This window comes from Agelaius phoeniceus, chromosome 22, assembly GCF_051311805.1.
Source record: "Agelaius phoeniceus isolate bAgePho1 chromosome 22, bAgePho1.hap1, whole genome shotgun sequence".
NCBI lineage: Eukaryota > Metazoa > Chordata > Aves > Passeriformes > Icteridae > Agelaius > Agelaius phoeniceus.
The window spans coordinates 7,026,721-7,049,513 of NC_135286.1; the positions used below are offsets into that span (position 1 = coordinate 7,026,721).

Consider the following 22,793-nt stretch of genomic DNA (forward strand, 5'->3'; position numbering starts at 1 on the left):
AGGCTTTGGGATGCTCACCTGGAACTCCTCCCGCAGCTGCGAGGAGTTGCTCTGCGGCTCTATCCTCACCATCTCCTTGTAGGTGGGCTTGAACTCGCTGGCAGGGATGCTGGTCTCCCCACACAGACAGGCCTCCAGGATGGCATCATGGATGAAGATGTACTGCTCCTTTGGGGAGAAGAGGGGACAGGGCTGAGCCTCCAGAGCCGGCTGGTGACAGCAGCCCCAGGTGTCCCCAGCTGTCCCCGAGGGCCGCTCACCTCTGTCTGGATCATGTTGATTCTCCGTGAGCAGAGGGTCTTCACACAGTTGTAGATGTCCACGACACCCTCACACTCAGCCATGTCCAACATCACATCCAGCACGATGTAACAGCCAGTCCTCCCCGTGCCAGCACTGGGGATGGAGGGAGAAACAGCAAACACATTCCCAGTCTGTGCTGGCATCCACACACAGCCCAAAAGGCTGCTGGGCACCGAGCAAGGCCTCTGTGGGCGAGGGCTCAACACACAGATCCTGTACCCAGCAACCCTGCAGGGCTGCCAGGACCTCACACACCTCCAGAGCCTGGTTTAGCCTTAAACTTGCCCAAACACCCCTGCTGCAGCCCCAAGAGTGCGTGAAGGTCAGGTGGGCACCCAAGTCTAAAGCTCATTTTTAATTTAAGGCAGCAGAACATACGGTTTTTGCAACAAAACCAACAACTAAACCATCTAAGTGCCAACAGTCCCCTGGGATCACAGCCCAAAAGCACCAAGGAGGGCTCAGGTCTGAGCCCTGGAAGAAGCAGGGAGGCTCCCCTGGCATGAGCAGCTCTGGATGCACCAGTTGAGACCCTCAGGGTAAGGCTAAGCCCAGCAGAGTACCCAGAGCAGTGGTGACATCCCAGGCCCTGGCATGGCTGGAGACACAGTCAAAGACCTACTGTGCCCTGACACACCCCCCCCCAGTGATGTGTCAGGAACAGAGCCACCCCCCTGTTCCTTTCCTACAGAGTCTTTTCCAGTGAAATACTAATTTCTGGGGCTGATGAATCACTTGTCATGATTATCAGTGATTACAGGCTATGGGCACTAATCACACTGGCTGGTGAATGAACGCTGATGAGGCAGTTGACAGGGAGAAATCAAATAAAAAATAAAAAAATCCCTCCCACTCATCAGCTCCTCCTGGTTTGCCCAGAGGAGGAAAAGCCATTAGCCCATCACGTGGGAATGCCTGCTCAGGGCATAGAGAGCCACCAAAGCTGCTCAGATGTGTCACTTGTGTCCTCCCAGCTCTGGCATCCCAGTGGCTGAGACCTGCAGGGACAGTCCTGTGGGTAACCCTGGGAACAGGGCTGTCCTTGCTGCCCCCCTGCCTGTCCCTTCAGCCAGATCCCCACGTCCTGACCATCAGCAGTGGTCAAGCTGCCATTGCCGTTTCACCTTTGCCCACTGGGACAGAGCTGTCACCAGTAACAGGCTGGGGCAGCCCCAAAACGGTGCTGCTCCCTGCTTGTCCCCCTGGACCAGCCCCTGCTGCCACCAGCCCAGTGGTGACATTTCACAGATGCCATCGCAGAGGGACGTCAAGGCCAGGCTGGACAGGGCTTGGAGGAATCTGGGCTAGTGGAAGGTGTCCCAGTCCGTGGTGGGGGAATGAGCTTTAAGGTCCCCTGCACCCCCGCGTGCCACACGTGCCCTGTCCCCACCTGCAGTGGATGACGACGGGGCCGGCGTCGGGCGGCGTGGACGCTTTCACCCTGCGGATGAAGGCCAGCAGCCCTGTGGCGTGGTAGGGGACACCGTGCTCGGGCCATGACATGAAGTGGAACTGCTTCACCTCGTGCCGGGCCGAGTAACCCCGCTGCAAGGGAAGGGTGAGAGGGCAAGGTCACTCAAACACTTGATTTTCTCAAGAATCCATGATTTTGTCAGCTCAGCATCCAGGCAGATGGACCACACAGCAGTCACATGCTTGGGCAGCCCCACAGCTCTCTCCTCTTGGCTGCAAGAGGGTTAAAAACCACCAAGGAGAAAAAGGAGGAGGTGGCAGCAGCCTCAGGTGTCCCTGCCCTATAACCAGACAGTAATTTGACATTGCTGTAGATTAATGGGTAAATTGCACTGGCTCCATCTCCAGTTACCATGCTGCAAACTGATGGCTACATCACCTCCAGCCCGGAGGAGAGGAACGCATCCTTCACCCCCACCACACTCACATGAAAATTAAACACTCACTCACTGTCCAAACGAAGGTGGGACTGAGCCGCTCGCCTGCACAGGGTGCAGAGCCAGGGAAAAGGCACAGGAAGGAGCGACTGGGGACCCCATATTGGGTTAAATAAACAGGATACTCGTAAATGCCAAGCTATGGAGTGTGATTGGTGCCCGAGGGGGGTCTGTCCCCGAGGCAGGGCAGGCAGGGGCAGTGCCGTACCCTCTCCAGGGCGAAGGTGCGCACAGCGTACTCAGCCAACGTCTCGGACTCCACCAGCGTGATCTTGATGTCCCCGTACATCTCAGAGTCATCCGGCCAGTACTTGGAGCATTTCACCTGCAAGGAGAGCACAGGATGGGGGCTAGGCTCTGCAGAGGGGGCTTCCAGCAGGGATGCGATGGCATAGCATAGGATGGGAACAGGGATGCTTACCCGGCCCACCTCCACCAGCTTGGTGATCATCACGATGCTGGAACAGTGCTCCTGCCACACCATGCGCCAGAAGTCATACACCATCTCCTGCTTGGGCCCTGTGGGACACAGTAAAAGCCCCCATGGATGGATGGGCACCACGAGCAGAACCCAGCCCTGGCAGTGGCCCAATGCCACCATGTCCTCCCTCCTGCCTCTGAGGCACAAACAGCTCCACAGCACCTCAGAGCCCATTTCCCCAGGGCTGTGCAGTGCCAAGGGAAGGCAGGAGGGGTGAGAGCAGCTCCACATTGGCCCCCTCCCTTCCTTTCCTGCACCTGCAAGGTTTAATTCCACCAGAAATAAAACCTGGCTGCTACACAGGAGGTGAGGAACCACTGGCTGAGAGGGCAGGGCATGACTCACCTTGTGTGGCTATGAAGTGGTTGGACCTGTGGTAACCCTGCAAGGGAAGCAGAGACATCATTCCCAAGCTGGGGCACAGACCCTTAGACACTTCCCAGCCACCCAACTGGTAGAAATTCCCCACAGCCACTGGGCTAGGTGCTGCAAGTCCACCACAGAAGGAGGAGGAGGTTCAGCAGCCATCCCACACTCAGCACACCCTGTCCTGGGATGGTACATCTCCTGCATCCCACAAGAGGTTCATGCAATGCCCAACCCACACCCCTGGTCTGCAGAATCCTTTATCAGCACCTTGAGGGATCCATGAGCTCCACTCCAGCTCCTGCTGCCACACCATTGCTGCCAGGAGAGCCCCATTAGTGACCCCCACCATTGCACAGCAGCCACCTGGTGCTGAGATAGAGCCCCACTCCCCTCCTTCATCCCAGCTGCTCAGCCCTTAACAAGAGCATGCCAAAGAGCACATTCCAGCCAGGCTACTGCCAGAGGAACTGTGAACACAGTGTCCCACACCCTGGCCACAGGTCCAGCAGAGTTAAACCACACCACACGCATGGAGGTGACAGTGGCTTCTCCATCCCCTGTGGGTCTTTTCACAGGGGATTTCTGTGGGTCAAATTCAACCCCTTCTCAGAGCACATGGCCCCTGCTTTCCATGCCCCAGTGCCACACAGACCTTGCTTTCCCATTCCCTGGACATTTCCAGGTTTATGGACACATTTTCCCAGCCTGCCTCTCCCTGATGGTATTTAGACCACACTGCCCAGGGTGAGGCCTGGCAGGAGATGGGAGCAGAGAAGGGAGGAGAGGGAGAAGAATCTACTTACTTCTCGGTTAATCCGAATCTTAACGATCCCAGTGGGACACAGGTTTGAGAGAAAAAGATCAGAGATATTAGTGAGGCACAGAGCAGAGAGGGGTTAGAGCACCTGCCCTGGAGCAGGCTATGGAGAGACAGGGCAGAAAGGACACAGGGAACAGGGACAGGCTGAGAGACACTGCTTGGGCACTGGGATCAGGCCACACTGACAGACAATACCCTCTGGGCAGGAGGGAAAAGTGGGATTTGCTGCTGCTTCCAGGAGATACTGGAGCCTTCCTGCAGCTGCTCTGGTCTCAGCATCGCTGGAGGTGGCAGGGGACATCGCTCTTGGGGACACTGCTCTCAGAGGACACTAGGGCTGGGCTCTGCCCAGATTCACACACACCAGCAGCATCGAGGGGTACTCCAGTGTGAGCCCCAGATGGTCCCCTGTTCCTCTCAACCTCTGCATCCCCCACCCAGGGAGAGGGAGATCCACGGCCACATGAGCAGGTGAGGGGGAAGAGGATAGAAAAGCAGAGAGGGAATGAGAAGGAGGGACAGAGCAGAGCAGAGAGAGATGCAACAAGCAGAAACTGCTGATGAACACAAATAAACCAGGCAGGTCCTTCATGATGCACTGACCAGCCCACCATGGGCTGTCCAAAGTCCTCCAAATGCTGCTGGACAAACCCTGAGAGGCCACAGGAAGCTCGTGTTGCAGCCCAGAGCCCCAGGAACACAGGCCCTGTCCCCACTTACGTCGATGTAGTTGGCGTTGATGTAGTCGGAGTTGGGGTCCCCCAGCAGCGGGTGCAGCTTCACGCGGTGACGGTCATCTGGGGAAAGGGGACAAGGAACCATCAGTGCCTGCTCACCCACCAGGCCACCCTGGGCAATCACTCTGGCCCAGGAATCTGCAGAATGTGGGATTCTGAAGCTGTTTGGGGTGTCTAAGCCTTTGCTAAGGCACTCACATGTGGACACATGATCCTGTCTCCCTTTGGTCTTGTCTTTCTTCTTTGAAGCATCCCAGCCTTCAAAGAAACTCTGTAAGGAAAGGATGGACATCTCAAGCTCAGGGCAGGACTCTGGGTTCCCCCAGCCCCAAAAGCTCCCTGGGAAGCAGGACAGACAGGGTGGTCCCTCCACCCCAACACCTGGCTCCTGCAGCCTCATCTCCACGTCCACAGCACACTCTGCCAGCTACACACTCCTGTAACATCCACAAAACAGCCCATTTTCCAGCAAATTACAGACTGCCTGGGTTGGTTTTTTTTCCTAGGGTTGGTTGTAGTTTTTTTTATTCCTAAACCTCCCCAGCTCCTTTCTCTCCCCAGCACAGAACAGGTTTGTGTGTAATAACAGTGACATTCATAGATTGGCGTAAGAGGTGGAAAGTGGAAGGAAATTACATGTTTTCTTCCCTCCCATAATATCTGAGTGCTTTCAAATGACTAGTTCCAAGAACATACAGCAGCTTTTCAAGGAGCACTAATGATTATCGCAAGCCCTGGTTTGTCCAATGCGTGAAAGGGGGGGGAGAGCTCCTGCTCCTGAAACAGCTGAGCATTAAACAGTAATTTCACTGGGAAATTTCAATCTCCAGACCTGTGGGACACTGAGGAGTCAGGAAATGACCCCGCTGGCTGTGCTGAGGCAGAGACTTGTGAAATAACCTGCTCTGTTACGAGTGCTCTGACCTGGCCAGCTGGGATGGACATGATGCCACCAACAACTCTTGGGAAAGAAATCCCTCCCCCAGCATCACCCTCCACAGTATCTTCTCCCCAGTGTCTTTCTTCATGGTCTTGGAGCTGCCAGATTGTAGAGGATTTGCTTGTTCTTAGACTGTGGCCATGCTTATCACAGGCCAAGTGTGCTGGAGAGCAAAAGATGACATGGTGATGCCCAGGGAAAGGAAAGGGAAAGGAAGGAGCAGCCCTGGCCCATGCAGGAGAGCTGGGATGGTGGACTGCAGACAGGGCTGGCCGGGCTGGTTTGTCTCATCTCAGGGACCTGCTCAAGCTGAGAAATAACCCAGAGCTGTCAACACCAGCCATTCAATCCTGACTCAGGGACACCCCCATGCTGACAATGCCAGCCCAGAGCTGTGAGCTCCAGCTCCCATGCAGAGCTCCCGACCAAGAGCATCATCTCCTTGCACATGGATCCCATCCGTGTCCCCCTGTCCATCCTACCCCCCGCTCCCCCTGAGACGCTGGCACAAGCTGTCCCCACCTCATACTCCTGCTTGAAGCCGTAGCCCTCGGCCGTTTTCATCTGGTTGATGTGCTGCAGGAGGTCGGCCACGCGCACGGCCGGGTGCAGCTGCCCCGTGTGGTACGGGGAGCCCTTGCGGCCGCACTGCCGCCGCGGGGAGCCCCCCAGCAGGCTGCTGGACTCGTTCACCACACTGCTGCGCTGGTCACCTGCACAGGGAGGGACAGCCAGGGGCTAGCAGGGCAGCAAAACCCTGGGCTGCATCCCCATCACCTCCTCACACCCACAGAGGGCTGGGGAAGACGTACTCGGGAGATGTGGCTGCTGCAGACCCCCTCTGGGGACCACCAGGGGCCCAGCCCTCAATCCCACTCCCACCCCCTCATGTTCTCTACAGCTCCTCCTACACCACAAAGCCAAAAATGCCCAGTACAGCCTTTTAGGACCTCAGCAGGTCAATCAGAAATCAGTGGGCAAGGCCAAAAGGGGATAATAACCTCACCTCCACTCAGCTGGAACAATAAGCTCCCATGCAGACAAGCAAGAGCTCCATGCCCAAATATTCACACAAGATTCTAAGTTGAAAAATCAGCTTGCCAAAGTCTCCAGCACAGCTTAACAGTTCATTTCCCTCACTACTAGAGACCAGCACTGGATTCCTCACACTGCCACAAATGGAGCTTGCTGCTTTGATGGAGAGCCTCTGCAGTATTTACCTGGTTTATACCTTTGCTGTGTCATTACCAGCAGAGCCAGGCTAAAACCTCACCTGTGTCTGTCAGGGCAAGTTCCCACACCAGATCCCAAAATTTGGGTTTGCACAAAACCTGATGCTCTGAACTACTCCCAGAGAAGGGCAGGCAGGGATCCATGGAGTGGTTTGGGTTGGAAGGGACCTTAAAGCCCATCCAGTGTCACCCCTGCCATGGGCAGGGACACCTTCCACTGTCCCAGGGTGCTCCACGCCCTGTCCAACGTGGCCTTGGACACTTCCAGGGATCCAGGGGCAGCCACAGCTTCTCTGGGCAGCCTTTGCCAGGGCCTCACCACCCTCAGAGGGAAGAATTCCTTCCCAATATCCCATCTAACCCTGCCCTCTGGCAGTGGGAACCAACAGGACAACCCAGGAGAGTGCTTCCACACCCCATGACCTGACCAATGGGCTCATCAACTGCTGGGATTAAAGAGGAATTAATTAATTGCTGGCATTTGCAAGGTGCTGCCACAGCCCCATGCTGAGGAACCACTGGGGTTTCCATGAGGATCAGTGACTGAAGTGGGTTGGGGGGGTACAGAAACTGAAGTGGGTTGGGGGGGGTACAGCCACCAACCAGTCACCAAGTCATTAATTTCCCTTCATTAATTAAGGATGTTCACAGGCAATGGAGACTCTCCCAGCCATGGCAGGCAGCCCAAGCTCCCCAGCTCAGCCCCACCAGCCTTTGAAAGTTTCAAGGACAGCAACCAAAGAAAAAACACACCTAACCTAGCTCGATGTGTTAAGAGGAGGAAAAGTTTGCCCTCTGGGCTTTAATGATCCATGAGACAACGGCAGGAAGCGCATCAGTCCCGCAGCCAGCGCGGGAGAGCCGCGTGCAGGCAGCATCTTGCAGCTACTGTAACAGATGTTATTAGCATATGGCTGAAACTGGGGCAGCCAAAGAGTTATTTTACAACTAAATCAGCATGGAGACACATCCTCCGGTGGGTGTGAAGTTATCAGTCTCCCTCTGATAGGAGAGCAGGGGCTCTTTAACCCTTCAATGCCCAGGCTGTGTGGGGAAGGCTGGGGGAAAGCTTCCAACCTCAGCATAAACCAGGAGGTGGGATTCACCCAGTTCTAGGGGGCTGCAGCCAGATCCTGAGCCCACAAATGGCCTCAACCGGCCCAGCCACAAGCTCAGATCTCCAAGAGAAAATAGAGATCCAGCTCCCCACAAGAGCTTCCCCTTCAGCACAGCCCGCATGGTGGCAAAAGCTCCAACACTGATGAAATCCATGCCCTTGGAGATTTACAGAGGGCAGGGAAGAACCTGCTATGCCATACACAGTCTAAAACAGATGTAACACCAAGCCTTCAAGAGAATTACAGAATACCCTGAGTTGAAAGGGACCCACAGAGACCCCTGAGTCCAACTCCTGGCCCTGCACAGACACTCCAACAACCTCACCCCCCTGTGCCTGAGAGCGTAGTCCAAACACTCCTTGAGCTCTGGTAGGCTGTTTCTGTGGTATTTTGGGGGTTATTGGGCACCTTTGTGGCTGGAAGGAAGCAGAGGGATGCCAGGGTCCCCATCCTTACCTTGGTTGCCACAGCTGTGGGATGGGAGCAGGGGGATGCTGGTAACCAGCCTCACCTCTGTTTCCAGAGTTGTGGAAGGAGAACAGGGGATGCCAGGCTCCCAGCCTCACCTCTTTTTCCAGAGTTGTGGAAGGAGAACAGGGGATGCCAGGCTCCCAGCCTCACCTCTGTTCCCAGAGTGGTGGGAGGAGAACAGGGGATGCCAGGCTCCCAGCCTCACCTCTGTTCCCATAGCTGTGGGTGTCCATGAAGGACAGCCCCAGGCGCTCGTCCTCCTGCAGGGTGCTCTGGTCGGTGAAGCTCCTGTCGATGGCACTCATCATGTGTGTCTTCTCGTGCCGGTAGTTTATGGTGGCTTTGGTCATATTCACAGGTTTCCTGCAGTGGGGAGGAGCAGAAGTGAGCAGGGCTCACCATCAGGTGCTCTAAGGTCCCCTCAAAGCTCCTGGGCTCAGATTATTCCAGGAGCAGGATGGATTATTTGCAGCAGCGTGGTCATCACGCTTTGGTTCTCTGCTGTCCCAAGCCAGTCACAGCCACACATGCAGCATCCCTTGTGACTGCAGCAACTCCAGCTGCTCAACCTCAATGTCCCCTCCTGTCCCCTGCCCTTGGGCAGCCAGGTGTGCTTCTTGTGCAGTCAAATGCTCTCTCCAGCCACCACATGGATATGCCCCAGCCCTCCCCAGCCCCAGTTCCCCAGGCATGACTCCCTGGTCTAGTGGAAGGTGTCCCTGTCCATGGCAACGGTTGGAATGAGATGAGCTTTTTAAGCCCCTTCCAAGCCAAATCATTCTGTGATTTTAAAGCCATGTCAGGGGCCAAATCCATCCCAAGGGATGGGCTGGACCCCCCCAAGTAAACCCGTGCTCAGCACCCACTGCAGAGGCTTTCTCCCCTGTGCAGGGTCTCTTTAGGCACCTGATGAAAATGCTGGGAAATCCCAGGAGTTCTCACTGGGACAGAACCTCCCACCCCAAATTCAAGTAATTTAAAGAAACTTAAATGAACATTTTTGAGAGGCAGCATCAGGCTCCAAAGCCAGAGCAGCGATTAAGCCAGAAGGATGAACAGGAGATCTGAGCCCATGTCAGCATTGTGATGGGGCTGGAACACTGCAAGGCACTGCTAAAATCCAGAATTCGACTCAGAGTTACTGACCCTTCCCCTTTACGTTGCCTTCTGTCTCTAACAAGCTCGGCAGCATTATTTTCCCTGATCCAAAGAGACCCTTAAAATGCATTTGGCAGAGATAAGGACTTCTTGGAGCAGCAGGGTGAGGGGGGTGGCCGGGAGGAGGGTAAAGCAGGAGAATGACAATTACTTACGGGTAATAGGAGTAAGAATAGTAGTTCCTCCTGGCAAGCGTGCAAAGAGAACAGCAGAAATTGCATAAGCAGCTTTTCTCACTATTGGGAAGGGAGGTTACAGGGCAAGTCAGCTGCCAGAAAATTCAATGCACCATAAAGGAATCAGGCTCCCCTGTGGCACCCACAGGTTATTTACTCCAGGCAGGAGCCGGAATCCTGGCAGGAGAGCACAAGCACTGGCTCTCAGCGGGACCACACTTGTGGTGGGTTTCCACAGCACCCTTGTCCAAGGGGCTATTCCATAATTTTTAAGAGTGAGCAACACGGATGTCCCAAATGTAGGGATTTCCCCCAGGCTGTTGGTTAGGGGCCCAGAGGGGGAGATGGCCTTGGGATGTCACATTCCCAGTGCACCATTGACTAGAGACAAACATATTCCAAGGCTGCATTTCCATTCCACCACATCAGTGTTTCTCCAACAGCAAAGCACTGTGGAGAAGATTTATGAGCTCATCCCAGCTTCCCAACAGCCCCAAATTCAGGCTTCTCAGCACCAAATCTAATTTGTGGCTCTGGTTTATCCTTCAACAGGTTCATCCTGGGATGCTGAAGCAGAGCTGCTCCTCCTCATCCTGCCTGGCAGCACTGGCAATGGGAATGCAGCAGCCACACTCACAGCTTCCCACCCACAGCATCACTCCCCAAAACACATCAGTGCTGCTGGCATCTGCTCCATCAGGGAAGAAGCCAATGAAGCCGTGAGCCAGCCCCGCACCTCAAAGCGTGCAGGGAAGCTACAGCCCTGCTCTTCCAGCAACATAAATCCACAAGGATCCTTCCAGGGTACACGCAGCCATAAAGAGCTTTGCAGATTTAAGGGGCCGAGCCTCTGCCCTGCTGTTTTTCTCTCCCTCTGGCTGTTCACGTACTTTGCTCCATCCTCCCAAGCACCGTGTTTAATTGTTGTCCTTTATCCCAGCTCTGAGAGCTCCCCCAGCCTGGTGCTGCCTCGAGCCCTGCACAGAAGCAGCCACTTTTCCAGGGCGTTGCAGCCACGTGCAAAGCAGCGGCCGCATGCCCAGCGCTCCCGGGGATGAGTGTCCCGAAAAGCCCTCGCCCTCCTCCCTCCCACCCCATGAGCTCCCCCAGTGCCAGCCCACCACAACGGCCATGGCCACATCCATGCTGGATGTGCTCCTGCTGGCCTGGCCAAGGCAGCAGGGAAGCCCAGAGGCAACATCCCATGGCTGCTGTTGGCAGGGAAGAGCAGGTGGGATGGGGACAGCTGGGCTCAGCACCGGGGCAGGGCTCGGGCACGGGCCAGAAGCATTTCCATCAATGCAGGATCACCAGAACAGCACAAAGCCAAGAATCATCAGGAAAAGAAGCAAAAAACCAAAAAATATGGGGGAGAGGGAGAGTGGAACAAAGCTGCAGAGGGAGTAGGGACATCCCCAGGACTTTGCTGCTCTGTGGCCAGTGAGATGCACAGGCACATGCAGACTCAGCTCGAGGGAGCATCTGGAGCCTGCCCAGTGCAGCTGAATCCTCACCAGTAACTCCAGTTAGTGCTGGAGTGGTGGAGAAGGGCTGAGCTGGGAGGGAAGGAGGGACAAATAAAGCACCAGCTGCCAGCGCAGGTCTCCTTACCCTTTCCGAATGGCGACGATGATGGCTCCCAGCAGGATAATCAGGATGATGAGCCCTCCAGCACAGATCCCCAGGATCAGGCCCATCTCCTCCGAGTGCTGGGACACCTCCAGGGGACGCTTGGTCTCTTTGCAGGCAGCTGCCAGGGGACAGGGACAAGCAGGAGGGGTGGATGGATGAGGGTGCTGTGAGCACCCACCACATTCCACTCCAGGGGGATTGGCAACATCAGGCATGAAAACACTGGGATTCATCCCATGGGATGCTTGTTTCTCCATGAACACAAGTTATTCAACCAAGATGCTACAGGGCTCTGCACTGCCACACTATAACCATGGACAAGTCCCTCTCTCAGTTCCAGTGAGGGGGTCAGTCCCTTTGTGCACCTTTCATCACACCCCATGTAAGATAATCCATCCCTGGATTCAGCATCCAGCACCACCATTCCAGCCCCACCTCCACCATGGTAACAGCATTAAGAAGGAAAATTCAACCAAGGGAAAAACCCCAGATGCCAAAGAGAGTGGGAAACAGAAGGGTGTGGGGTGGAGCTGGAATAACCCATCACATGCAGCCCAACCACTGCCAGTGCTGGTCCCAGCCCACTGCCAGAGCCCCATCCGCCAGAGCCGCCATGGGGCTGGAGCCACCGCCTCAGTGGGGTCAGGGCAAAGGGAGGGCTCACCTTTGCGAGCGATCCGGACACAGTTCAGCCGAGTTTCCTATGGAGGTAAAAAGGGGGCGTCAGTGCTGGAAGAGCTTCCCAGCGGCTCCGCTCCCCACTCTCACCCTAGTGAGGCTGGGTGGGCACAGGGCTGGTCCATTGGTGCTTCAGCTCCCAAATTAAGGGAGTCCATGGGTGATTTGCGCTGCAGCACCCAAAGAGCTCCTGGGAACCCACCGCCCAAGAGATGCTGCTGAATGATCTGTCCCCAGCATTCCCAGGTTTAGCCGGAGCCACAGCTCCTGGCACAGAGGGGATGGTGAAGCTCAAGAGCGTGGAGAACCCAGCAAATGCAGCCAAGCCACATGTCACCAATGTGCCACCAGCTACAGCTGAAACACTCCCAGGTTGTCATCCAGAACTTCATGGGCTTGTCTTCCATCAGTTAAAGTTTCAAACTCCAGCTCTACATCTGCTGCCAAGGTTGCCATGAGGTTCCAGCTTAAGTCTCCAATAGTTTTAACATTTGCAATTTAGGGATGGGTTCAGCTAAAATATTCCATTTTTCCATGCATACAACTTCTGTTGCAAAATAAAAAGCACCACGTTGGCAGTATTGTCTTCTCCAAGCATCCTCCAGTCTCTCAAGACACCAGGCACCAATGTGCTCCATCCACTTTCGGCCCAAAACCTGTCCATGCCGCATGCCCAGGGCAGGGCCAGCTACTGCACTGCTCTCCCTGGGATCTCCAGCTTTTCCTTCTCCTGCTTCTTGCTTCATCTGGCACAAAACCCATGAAAAACCCCAGCTACGATCCAGCGTTTTTTCCAACATCTGATGGCCGCTGGGATAAATCCACTACCTCCCAGCAGGAAAGATGTAACACAGCATCAGCCACCAGTAATCATCCAGCAGTGCCGAGGCAGCCAGAGCCAGAACCCTCCCTGTCCCTCTCAGCTCTAATTACAACGAAGCAGTGAGGTGTGAATGATCCCGGAGCAAAGAAAAGGACTCAGTAACCACTTTCCAGCAGGACAGAGATGTGCAGGATGAGGATGCTCCCGCAGGTCTGACAGGAGCTGCTGGAGCAGGTGATGCCAGGAAGGGTCCCCACAGGGTCTTGGTGGTCCTGCTGGTGACTTGGAGGAATCAGCCCGGGGGATGCAGGGGGTGCAGCTCCACAGAGGGAACTGGCAGCAGCAGGGAGGGAAGGGCAGCCCGGGAGCTCCCAAGGAGTTCTCTGGAGCTGGGACTGGCTGTCCTGCCAGCGCTGGGTCCCAGCAGTGACACACAACTCTGACTGCCCTAAGTCCTTCTCCAAACCAGGAGCAGCCCCAGGAACAGGGGCTCCCCTGCACTGGTGCTTGTTGGTGTCCTGGCTGGTACTGCAGTGGGTGGGGGAAATCAGACTACTCCACCCCCAGCATTGGCATGGGGATGGGGACAGGCACCACCAGGGGTGCTGGAGCAGGACACCCACCCAACATGCCATAAGGGTGGCCTGGAGCACCAACTGCCCCTGGCAGGACATCAGTGGTAAACCCAGAAGTGATCCAGGGGAGGGCAATCTAAAAGTAGTCCCATTTTTACCAACCCCCAGACCCCAGCCTGCCCTTACCTGGTCCAGCCCCTGGCTGGAGCAGGGTGCCAGGGCTACTCACCCCTTTGAGGTTGCTCATGGCCTGGAAGTAGATGAGATAGGCCTTCTTGGGCTCCAGAGGTGGGTTCCAGTAGCCACTGTAGGTCTGGTTGTCCCCCACGGTGAAGGGCTTGGCCTCGGTGAGGCTGCTGGCGGGCAGCTCTGCCCCGAAGTAGTGCACGGAGCCACGGGACACGGCATCGTCGAAGGTGAGCGGGACCGGGAAGCACTCCTGCCCCCCCAGCTCCCGCTTCAGCTTCTTGGGCCGCTCCTCCTCCACAATGACCTGATAGGTGCTGTGAGGGCCAGGCACGGGTTAGTTTTGGGAAGAAAAATCCTGCCTGTCCTTGGACCCTGCTGTATCACCCCATTTTGGGGTCTCACCCTCCTGCAGCCCCGACCTACCTGATGGGAGCCCCTCTGCCCTGTGCTGGCCGCAGTAGCACCGTGATGGTGCTCTCTGACTCGCTCAGCGGCGATGGCATGTCCCCGTAGTCGAAGGTGGGAGCTGCAACAGGAGCTGGGGTGAGTCCTGGGGCTCCACTGGCTTAGGGGGAAACTGAGGCATGAGCAGCTTTGCCCAGGGCAAGGCATCACCCAGTGGTGTCATATGAATTATTGCAAATAAAGTAAAAAACCTCTCCATGTCTTGAACAAGAGTTGAGAGATGACCCCTGGGTGTGCACAAGGGAGGTTACCAACACCAGTCTAGCAGAGCGGGATCCAACCTCAGCAGAACCCAAATGCTCCAGTCTTGAGATGTGCCCAAGAACAGCACCACTCAGAATCACTGGCACAGTGTGAGCTTCCCCCACCCCACGGCAGAAGCACACCTGAGCCAGCCCAGCAGCACCCCCAGAGCAAGGTGGGGGACCCCCCTCATACCTGGCATAACCTTGTGGTCCCCAAACCATCACTGCCAGCCACTGAGATCCAGCTTGAGTTGCTTTGTCCCAGTGCCCTCATTCACACTCAGTTCAGCCCATTTGCTGCAGTTAATGTGACACCATGGACATGAGCAAAGAGCCCTGAGTACTGCAGAGCTTATTATCAAAGCCCAATTAATCCCTCACTCATACACTGAGAGCTCAGACAGCACCAGGCACCAGCAGTGGGTTGGCCAGGCTCCCCAGACAGGTACCCACCAGTCTGGCAACTGCCCGTGGGCTCACAGCACAGCTGCCACCACCAAGAGCATCTTTCTATGGCAGCATGCAGCCATCAAAACACTGCCAGTCACCAAAAGCACAGGAGTGAGCCAGGGGCTGCACACCATGGTAGGACACCTGAGTGGAGGAGAAGCCCCAGCAGCAGGAATGAGAGGGGAACCTACCAGAGATGTTGGTGGTGATCTCGGTGAGCGCCGTCTGGCCAAAGCCCTTGCCGGTGCGGGCGCGCACCGAGAACAGGTAGGTGGTGCCAGGGTGCAGGTTGGAGAACACGTGGTAGGTCTCGTTGCGCAGCTTGGACACCGTGCGCCGTGGGCCCGGCACGTTCACCGCGGGGTCTGAGGACTCGATGCTCTGGTAGCTGATCTGCAGAGACAGGGCACAGCATCACCCATGGGAGAGGGGATTAAAACAATGACAGGGAAAATCGCTCAGATTCAGGTAGAGAAGGGATTAAAACAATGAATTCAGAGGAGGAGGTGGTCATGGGGCAGCCTGGAGGCAGCCAGGGACTTTTGGAGATGAAACAAAAGCAGAGGTTCACTGGAAAAGCCAAAGGGCTCAGGAGTAGCAGCAGCTGCCTCTAATCCTCATGGCTGACAGCAGAGGTTGTCCCAGACCCCTCCAACACACCCCTCAACAGGACCCTCCCATGTGCCCATGTACCCGAGGTGCCACACCAGCCAGGATGTACCTCGTACTGCGTGATGAGGCCATTGGGCTCCACTGGTTCCTCCCACTTCAGGAATATCATGTCCTCCAGTGGGGTGAAGGTGAGGGATTCAGAGGCAATGCCGCCAGGCACTGGGGAAGGAAAGATGTGCTTGGATGCAGCTGGAAACCAGTCCGTAAGAAGAAATCCTCCAGGAAACCCCTCTGGGTGGCTGTGGAAGTTGTGCCCTGTGACCGAGCCACCACACTCCCTGTGCCACATCACCCACATCCAGCATGTACCACCAGACAGGATTGGTGGCTCCCCAGGCAGACACCCAAGGCATTGATGCACCTGGACCCACTGGTGACACTTTGCCATGGGAGGGGGAGGTTCCCACACCAGCACAAACCCCACAAGTTTCAGCACCTCAGCCCAGGCATCAGCAGCAGCACAGGGTGCCTAAGCTTTCCAGCATGAGGAAAAGAAATAAATTCCCTTTTTCCCCACAACCCAATTCCCCCCTGGAGCCATTAGCATCCTGTGGAGACATTGCCAGCAAGCAGCAACATCCTCACATGCAGACGGGCTTGACGTGGCCCAGCCTCCCCTCTAATTAACACCACCACAATAATAACTGTAATCATTGACGGCAATCAGCAGCGCTGGGATCAATATCCACTCCTTTATGATGGATTTCTCCACCCGAGGCGGTCAGCAAGGAAAGGCAATGGCTCAGGAAGGCACCGGCAGCATCCCCCGCTCCCAAACCTTGCAGGGGACAGCAGCTCTTCTCTCTGATTGGCTTTTTTCACAGCTTTTGTTCGGATGTAATTACGGGACTGGGAGAGAGGGATCACCTCCCGTGCTTCCCACCGTGCAAACGAACCGTTTCCACCTGATTTACAAGTTAATTTAATCAGAGGCACTGTGTCCTACACATGTACACAGGCACTTATTAAATTTGGGAAGAATTACAGAAACCTGTAGGGCAGTAAAGTGTGTACCTACAGAGATTGGGTTTTAATATACAGAACCTACACTATATATAATTATATGTTATTTTCTATTATTATATGTTGTATCATTGTTATTGTCTCTATGATAATTTATATATTATCTTAATATTATAATACCTATATATTCATATATATATATATATATATATACATACACATATATATATATATACATATATACACACACACACACATATTTACATATTCAAGTAGAGGTATCGTGCTTCCATCCCAGGTTGAGAGAGACAAAGGACGCACACAACAGCTCCCAGGTGTGCACATACCCCTCTGCTATCCATATTTGCACACATATATTTATTTATGGAATTATATATATTTATCCTGGCTTGCATCACATGCACCCTGCCTGCTTCCAGGAGAAATGGCTCCCTGCAGCACCATCACATTGCAGAGGTATTTCCACAGGTCCCTGGGATTGAGTTTCATCATTTCATGCACACACAGAATGAAGTCTCCAGCTGTGGGTCACCTGGATCCATGGGGGGCACTGAAACACCAGCTGGATAATCTATGGATGCAGCACACTTCCCTCAGTGTCCTGCCCACAGCCCAGCACAGCTCTGCCTGGGGTCCAAGAAGGATGCTGTAAACAACAGCCTTGGTTTGGCCCAGTTACTTGGATTTTCCAGCCCCAAACCAGGGTTTACCACTCAGGATGGGGAAGCTGCATCTTTGCAGCCTACCAACAGCAGCCCCAGGGGATGCTGCTGCCAAAACTGGCCTTGTGCCAGAATAAACCACAGTTAAGAATCCTATCATTAATAAGCTTTCAGCACCTTGGTTTACTTGCAGGGGCAGCTGTTAATCCTGCAGTTCTAGGAACTCAAACCCTCATCATCCTCCCAGGCTGGCTGGGCCAGACACATGAGGAGTATTTGCCACATATCTGTAGGAGGATATCCATAGATCCATCGCCATCAGACTGAATGTATACACAGCCTCAAGTTCAATCCAAGGGGGAAGCCAGCAGCCCCAGTTAATTGAGGCACAGGAAAAAGCAGCTGGAGCGATTATAGTATAGCAAAAAGACATCTGGAGCTCCTGTATTAATATTCCATAAGCAAACAGCTGGAGCAGTCACAGCCCAGTGAGAACAACTGGAGCAATTAGAGCTGGAAAATAAACCACTGTCAGGGCAGAGCTGGGTGCCCCCGCTGGGGCAGGCTGAGGGCTGGGGATGTGGAAAGTGTACAGAGGAAGGTGCTGGATTTAGGCTTTGAAGATGAAAAAGGACCTGGAGGTGCTTTCAGCTCCTCTCGAGCTCTTCAGGTTTTCATTTCCAGCCTGGGAGACAGGAGTGAGTTCTGCACAGGTAACGGCAAGTCCTGTGCAGGGGAATTCCATGGCAGGCTTCTCCTCAGGGGTCCTCCAGGGCTCTGGAGGCAGCTCAATCATTTGCAATCACCAGTTCTTTCCCTTTAATCGATGACTTTTTTATGCTAAAAAGTGCTTTGGAGATTTATTCAGTTCTTGCTTAACAGATGTCTCTTCTGTGAGAGCCAGGGATGCTCCAGCCACACTCAGCAGTAGGAGAGGCCAGCTCTGGATGTGGCCTATCACTGATGGGTGGCACTGGACACACAGAGCCAGCTCTGTCCTGTAGCTCCTGCCATATCCCTTGGATCTTCAGAGCCCAGAGTGACTCAGGCACTGCTGATGGCAAGCTGCAGACAGCGTGAGGGGCAGGTGAAGCCGGACCTGGGAGACCTCTCCAGCAGCCTCAGCTTGAGCAGATCCTCAGGGAAGGGCTCATCAGAACAAGCGATTCCAAAACCAAGAAGTCCTGGAGCAATGCTGGAGCATCCATCAAGGATGTCTGCCCACTCAGGTGACAGGGAACCCAGAACAGGGCACAGCCAGAACAGAGGGCAAACAGGAGCAAAGCTGCTGCCAGAAACTGAGGCCTTATCACTGCAGAGCGCTCTGCACAAACCCAAACCCACCTGAGAGCAAACTTCACCAGGGAAGAGCACCAGGGAAGCCAAGAAAAGCTGCACCTGCCCTGGTGAACAGCACTTTCCCAGAAATGCAGCAGTGCCCAATCCATCAGAAACCAAGCAGATAAAAGATGTTACCTGAGTACAAAGCATTAATTGTTTTAATTGCTGTTATTATGGCTGCCAGGCTTTGGTTCCCAATAACGGCTGAGTGAGGACAACTTGTGCTGAGAGAAGCTGGGTATGAGCCAACTCCCACACCCTCCATTCGACCAGACAGGGATAAAATTCCACTCCAAGCATGAGGGCAGTGTGTCCACAGTGACACTCACATCCAATCCCTGAGCCTCCCAGGCCCCTGGCATCTCCCTTCCCCAAACACCATCAGTGCCCCTTTCTCTCACCTCCTGTTGCACACCTCTGGGGCTGCAAGATCCTTTTCACCTCCTCCTTGGCTCAGGAGATATTCTCATCATGCCCATAGGCCAGGAGCCAGGGATGCACACCATGCCACAGGAAAAACCCCAGCAGCTCACTAGCTACAGAGTTCCAATTTTGGGGATGATGCATCTCCCGGAGCAGACTCACCATCCTCATCTGTCTGGAATATCACCTCCTTGCCCTCCTTGCGCCCCTCAGGGTTGGAGAGGATGAGCTTGACATGGATGTTCTTGTAGGGCAGCAGATTTTTGATGGTGTAGTGGTTGGCATTCCGCTCCATCTTCACACACTCCTGGAAGGTCTGGTTGTGGCCACTGCCCATGAAGTAGCGGTAGCACAGGGACATGGTGTAGGTGTGGCAGCGGGTCAGGTTGTAGCCCAGCGGCTCCCACTGCAACGTCAGCTGTCTGGACTGGATTTCAGAGAAAGCCAGGCCTTTGGGGGCTCGCATGGGCTCTGTGGGGAAGAGAGAGAGGGAGAGGTGAGCAAGGAGGCAAACATCTCATGGATTTATGTGTCTTATCAGGGAAAACCCTTTTGTCCATAGGGACAAAAGAGATGAGTGTAGAGAGCAACCCTGACTGCAAAACTGGGACCACCCCAGCATAGAATGCTGCTGCCCTGCAGAGAGGACTGGGGACACAACTGGGGACCTCTCTCAGCCACTAACCATGCAGCTGCCCCAGGCTCATCCTCCCTGTGGAGGTGAAGCAGGGTACCAGCCCCACAAGCAGCCCCCGCTGCCCAGAGAAAGTTGCCTCCACCACAAGGGCCCTTGTGGTGCCATCACACCCAAGTAAGGCTCTTGAGACAAGAGGGACCAAGTGCCATCAGTGGGAGGGAGTTTAATAAGCTCTAATTGGACTGAATGGGAGAAGTTAATGAGGGGGCACCTCTGTCAACAGCACACACACAGACACACACAGGTGCCTTGGGTTAGCTCCTCTCCTCAGCACAGGAAGGAGGAGGGCTGGGGGTGTCAGGAGAGCCGTCCCAGGGACGCCATGGGGCCCACCTGCGCACTTGGTGCGGCTGATGAGGGGCGGCCCCGGTTTGCCGGTGCCCCCCTCACCGGGCCGGGTAAGCAGGACGCTGATCTCGTACTCCGTGTCGGGGTCCAGGTGCCAGAGCTTGTAGGTCTGCATGTTGACAGCGTGGACCTCGGACCAGGGCCCCGAGGTCATGCGGTACTCGATCTCCTTGCGCACGATGGGGCCGTCCCCGATGATGGAGTTGGTGTTGAGCTGGATGATGAGGTAGGTGGAGCCAGCCCGGAGCAGCTGGGGGGGGGCAATGGGGGTGGGGGGCTCTGCAAGAGAGCACAGAAGGGGCAGGTGGAGCATCCCCAGAGCCAGGCCAGTGCTGGCACAACCACAAGTACCACGGTTTTATTTTACTGTTTACAGGCTGCAGTCAGTACATTTCCAGTGTCTCTTCCCACACCAACCCACCACACTCAGGCTGGAGAAGGGAACTTTTGGGGTGACCTAACTGTGGCCTTCCAGTATCTGAAAGGGGCTACAAAAGAGATGGAGAGGGACTTTTTACAAGAGCATGTAGCGACAGGACAAGGGAAAATGGCCTCACACTGACAGAGAGTAGGTTTAGATTAGATATTAGGGAAAGATTCTTCGCTGTGAGGGAGAGGAAGCCCTGGCATTGGCTGCCCAGAGAAGCTGTGGCTGCCCCATCCCTGGAAGTGTCCAAGGCCAGACTCTGAGCAACCTGGTTGAGTGGAAGGTGTCCCTGCCCATGGCAGGGGGTGGCACTGGATGAGCTTGAAGGTCCCTTCCAACCCAAACCATTCGGGGATTCACGCCGCAGAGCACAGAACAAATTCGGATTCCCCACCCAGGGGACATGGGAGTCACCCAAGAACAGGACGACACCATCCAGTCTTCAAACTTCAGTCTGTGCCTGTGCCCTCCATCACTTTCAGAAGGCTTCAAGAGCTGCAATATGGTTTCATCTGATCAAACCTTAATTGTCTTCACAAGTCACACAGCCCAGCATGGTGCTGCACAGTTTCACCATAATTAATTAATTCCCACCTACTGCAATCAAAAATAAATTATCTAAGGCCACCAGGAAAGGAGTTTCTGGTTTTATGCTGCACAGTCCATGTTTAGCAACTCTTCCACAGTGAGAAACTGCAATCCCAGTGTTCCAGGCATCCCACCTTCCTCTGCACACAGCGGAGCAGGAGAGGCTCACCATGGCCCTGGGTGTCAAGGGCAGCTCACCCACCTTTGACAATGAGCTCGGCGAAGTTGGAGACGCCGGCGCCGCGGGCGGACTGGGTGACGCAGCGGTACAGGTCCTGCTCTGCCTTGGACACTGCCTCCAGCTGGAACGTGGCCAGGAAGCGCCGGTGGCTGATGTGCTTCACGGAGGCAGCAGGGACCACCTCGCCGCTCTGCTTCTGCCCACAGGACACACACGGCGTCACAGGGGGCACGGTGGCACCTCCGGAGCCATCAGGCATGTCCCCACATGATGTCTGCTTAAAAGCAGGGGGATGGCTCTTCTCCCGCCATGTCCGGCGGGGTTTTGTCCCACAGGAAAGCCGTGTGTGGGGCTGGCTGTGGCCGTTTCACCACCACCATTCCTCACCTGCATGAGGAAGCGCTCGGCCTCGGCAGCCTTGCCAGCGGCCACGCACTGGAAGGTGGCGTTTTGTCCCGCGTTCACCTCCACATCACCCAGGCGGGAAAAATGAGGCGCTTTTGCTGCCGAGGGATAAAGCAAGAGGTGAGGAAGGACCTGAGGTCCAAGGAGACCCACAGCAGCACTGCCACAAAAATCCCTCCCCAGCCAGGATGTGACAGCTGAGCCAAGCTCTGGACAGGCCTGATGCCCACCCTCAGAGCCTGGCCCCAAGTGAGGTATGTGTTCCTGTCCCCATAGAACCAGCCCAGGGAGGGATGAGCCTTTCTCTCCAGCACCCCGCAGTGCTGGTGCCAGATGCAAGGTATGGGATGATAGAGGGGGCAGGTCTCCTGCCCAGCCTGGAAGAAATAGGATGTGACTCCAAGAGCCAATGTGTTGGGACAGTCTGGGATTTTGGACCCCCACCAGCCTGGGTGGCCCCTCCTGATGGGGACACTCAGGCCTTGTGTTCAATCTGTGCTTTTCCAAAGTTTTATAAAAACTAAAAGCAATGTTGCAGCTGGTGGGGATAGGGATGGAGATGCAAAAAGGAGCCTTAGAGGCGCCCAGGAGATAGAGGTCCTCCAGCCCAGGTAACATCAGGACATCCAGGTGCCACAGGCTGCCCCCTGGCATTAGGCCCTCCACTCTCCCCAGGACCATCCCAAAGGACACCAGCTCCAAGCCCTGCTTCCCAGCCCAGTGCAGCAGCCCCCCCTCAGGTCTCATCCCACGGCACTCACAGCATGGATAATTCAGGAGCAAAATGTCATCCAGGCCCAGGTAGCCCCTGCGCTCGCTGGAAACCACCGCCTCAAAGAGCACCTGCGGCACCAAACAGGGGTCAGCCGTGGCCAGGGGGGCCGGGCTGGGGCCAGGGGGGCTGCTGGGCCTCACCTGGTACTCGCTGGGCCAGAACAGGCTGACTGCCAGCTCTGCCTGGTGCCACTGGCGGCCGTGCGAGCCGGAGGCGCTCCAGACGGCGCTGCCCAGCAGGCCCCCGGTGACCCAGACGTAGGCGCTGAGGGTGCCGGGGCTGTGCCCATCCCGGCTGAACATGAAGTAGCTGAACTGAAGGCAGTGGGTGTCATTCTCACTCAGTGCCTGGAAGAGCAGGTGAGCTTTTTGGCCCGGGGTGTGCTGAGAGGAGTTCACCATCAGGTAGGAGCCTGCAGCAATGGGGGAGAAGGGGGAGAGAGTGGAGTTAACTGTAAGGATGGTGAAGGGTCTGGAGGGGCCATACAGGGGGTGGCTGAGGGCTCTTGGTGTGTGCAG

The 22,793-nt window shown here is 55.4% G+C and overlaps 1 protein-coding gene across 7 annotated transcripts in view; it reads right to left on the reverse strand.

Moving 5' to 3' along the window:
* Positions 1–22,793, reverse strand: part of PTPRU (protein tyrosine phosphatase receptor type U) — a 57,413-nt gene that overhangs the window by 13,084 nt on the left and 21,536 nt on the right. The window contains exons 3-26 of one of the 7 annotated variants that reach the window (XM_054648061.2): positions 22,416–22,687; positions 22,262–22,343; positions 21,483–21,598; positions 21,117–21,291; positions 19,885–20,178; positions 19,017–19,325; positions 15,494–15,603; positions 14,964–15,165; positions 14,036–14,138; positions 13,653–13,926; positions 12,012–12,048; positions 11,327–11,465; positions 9,695–9,724; positions 8,587–8,744; positions 6,083–6,273; positions 4,819–4,891; positions 4,604–4,680; positions 3,867–3,884; positions 3,040–3,076; positions 2,635–2,732; positions 2,422–2,538; positions 1,694–1,848; positions 261–396; positions 19–168 (exon numbers count right to left, since the gene is read on the reverse strand). In XM_054648061.2, coding sequence (XP_054504036.1) covers positions 19–168; positions 261–396; positions 1,694–1,848; positions 2,422–2,538; positions 2,635–2,732; positions 3,040–3,076; positions 3,867–3,884; positions 4,604–4,680; positions 4,819–4,891; positions 6,083–6,273; positions 8,587–8,744; positions 9,695–9,724; positions 11,327–11,465; positions 12,012–12,048; positions 13,653–13,926; positions 14,036–14,138; positions 14,964–15,165; positions 15,494–15,603; positions 19,017–19,325; positions 19,885–20,178; positions 21,117–21,291; positions 21,483–21,598; positions 22,262–22,343; positions 22,416–22,687 — 3,353 coding nt within the window. Of the gene's footprint in view, positions 1–18; positions 169–260; positions 397–1,693; positions 1,849–2,421; positions 2,733–3,039; positions 3,077–3,866; positions 3,885–4,603; positions 4,681–4,818; positions 4,892–6,082; positions 6,274–8,586; positions 8,745–9,694; positions 9,725–11,326; positions 11,466–12,011; positions 12,049–13,652; positions 13,927–14,035; positions 14,139–14,963; positions 15,166–15,493; positions 15,604–19,016; positions 19,326–19,884; positions 20,179–21,116; positions 21,292–21,482; positions 21,599–22,261; positions 22,344–22,415; positions 22,688–22,793 lie in introns of all 7 variants that reach the window. The other 6 variants (XM_077189468.1, XM_077189467.1, XM_077189464.1 and 3 more) reach the window with 6 other exon arrangements.